Source organism: Morone saxatilis, unplaced genomic scaffold, assembly GCF_004916995.1.
Source record: "Morone saxatilis isolate NCDOM2014 unplaced genomic scaffold, NCSU_SB_2.0 Contig23, whole genome shotgun sequence".
NCBI classification, from domain to species: Eukaryota; Metazoa; Chordata; class Actinopteri; family Moronidae; genus Morone; species Morone saxatilis.
Window position 1 is genome coordinate 127,056 of NW_023339796.1, and position 707 is coordinate 127,762.

Here is a 707-nt window from a genome sequence, read left to right on the forward strand (position 1 = left end):
CACTCCACCGATCACCAGCACTGTCATGGACGCCCGGGAGGTGACGGAGACCAGGCCCGTTGCTATGGAAACCACCATCTCATCCTTAAAGGAGGGGCTTTCCTTCAGAGAGAAGAAGAATGTTTCAATGAGCTGTTGAATAATTAACAGAAGATAAAACATTAATTACATGAAGAACGTGCTGTAAACACCTGCAGTCGTGGGTTGGAGCTGCTCAGTGCTCGCTTGGCGTTGGCGGCTCCGATGAAGCGGGTGACGAGGGCGGTCCAGCCCAGAGAAAACTGGAACTCGATGTTTTCACGGAAATCGTCGCAGATGGCGGCGAGGCCGAGGTCGTAGGTCAACTCGAAGGAGGCGGAGGGAGCGAAGAGCTGCTCCTGGACGGACAGAGACAGCAGAGGACGGACGCTGTCTGAGGACAGAGGACACAAACCACCATCACGTCATCGGCTGTTTGCAATCAAGCACGTGAACAAAGTGAGACGTCGTACCGATCATGTGTCTCTGAGCGTCTCTGATGTCCCTGAGGACACTGACGGAGCAGCGATGAGCCAAACAGCCGACCATCCGCTCCTCCACGTGCTGCAGCAGCTTCTGAAGACAGAAAACAACCAGACAGCTCTGGTAATAAATGTTCTCCAGGACATTTTCTTGACAATTCAGGACAGCAGGACAAACAGCGGTGATCCAGATTCTGTTGTTGACTA

General features: G+C 53.0%; 1 protein-coding gene across 1 annotated transcript in view; it reads right to left on the reverse strand.

Moving 5' to 3' along the window:
* Window positions 1–707, reverse strand: part of LOC118334390 (mitofusin-1-like) — a gene marked incomplete at its 3' end in the record, with an annotated part of 8,180 nt that continues 7,473 nt past the window's right edge. The window contains 3 exon segments of the mRNA XM_035670293.1: window positions 1–102; window positions 192–412; window positions 492–594. Coding sequence (XP_035526186.1) covers window positions 1–102; window positions 192–412; window positions 492–594 — 426 coding nt within the window.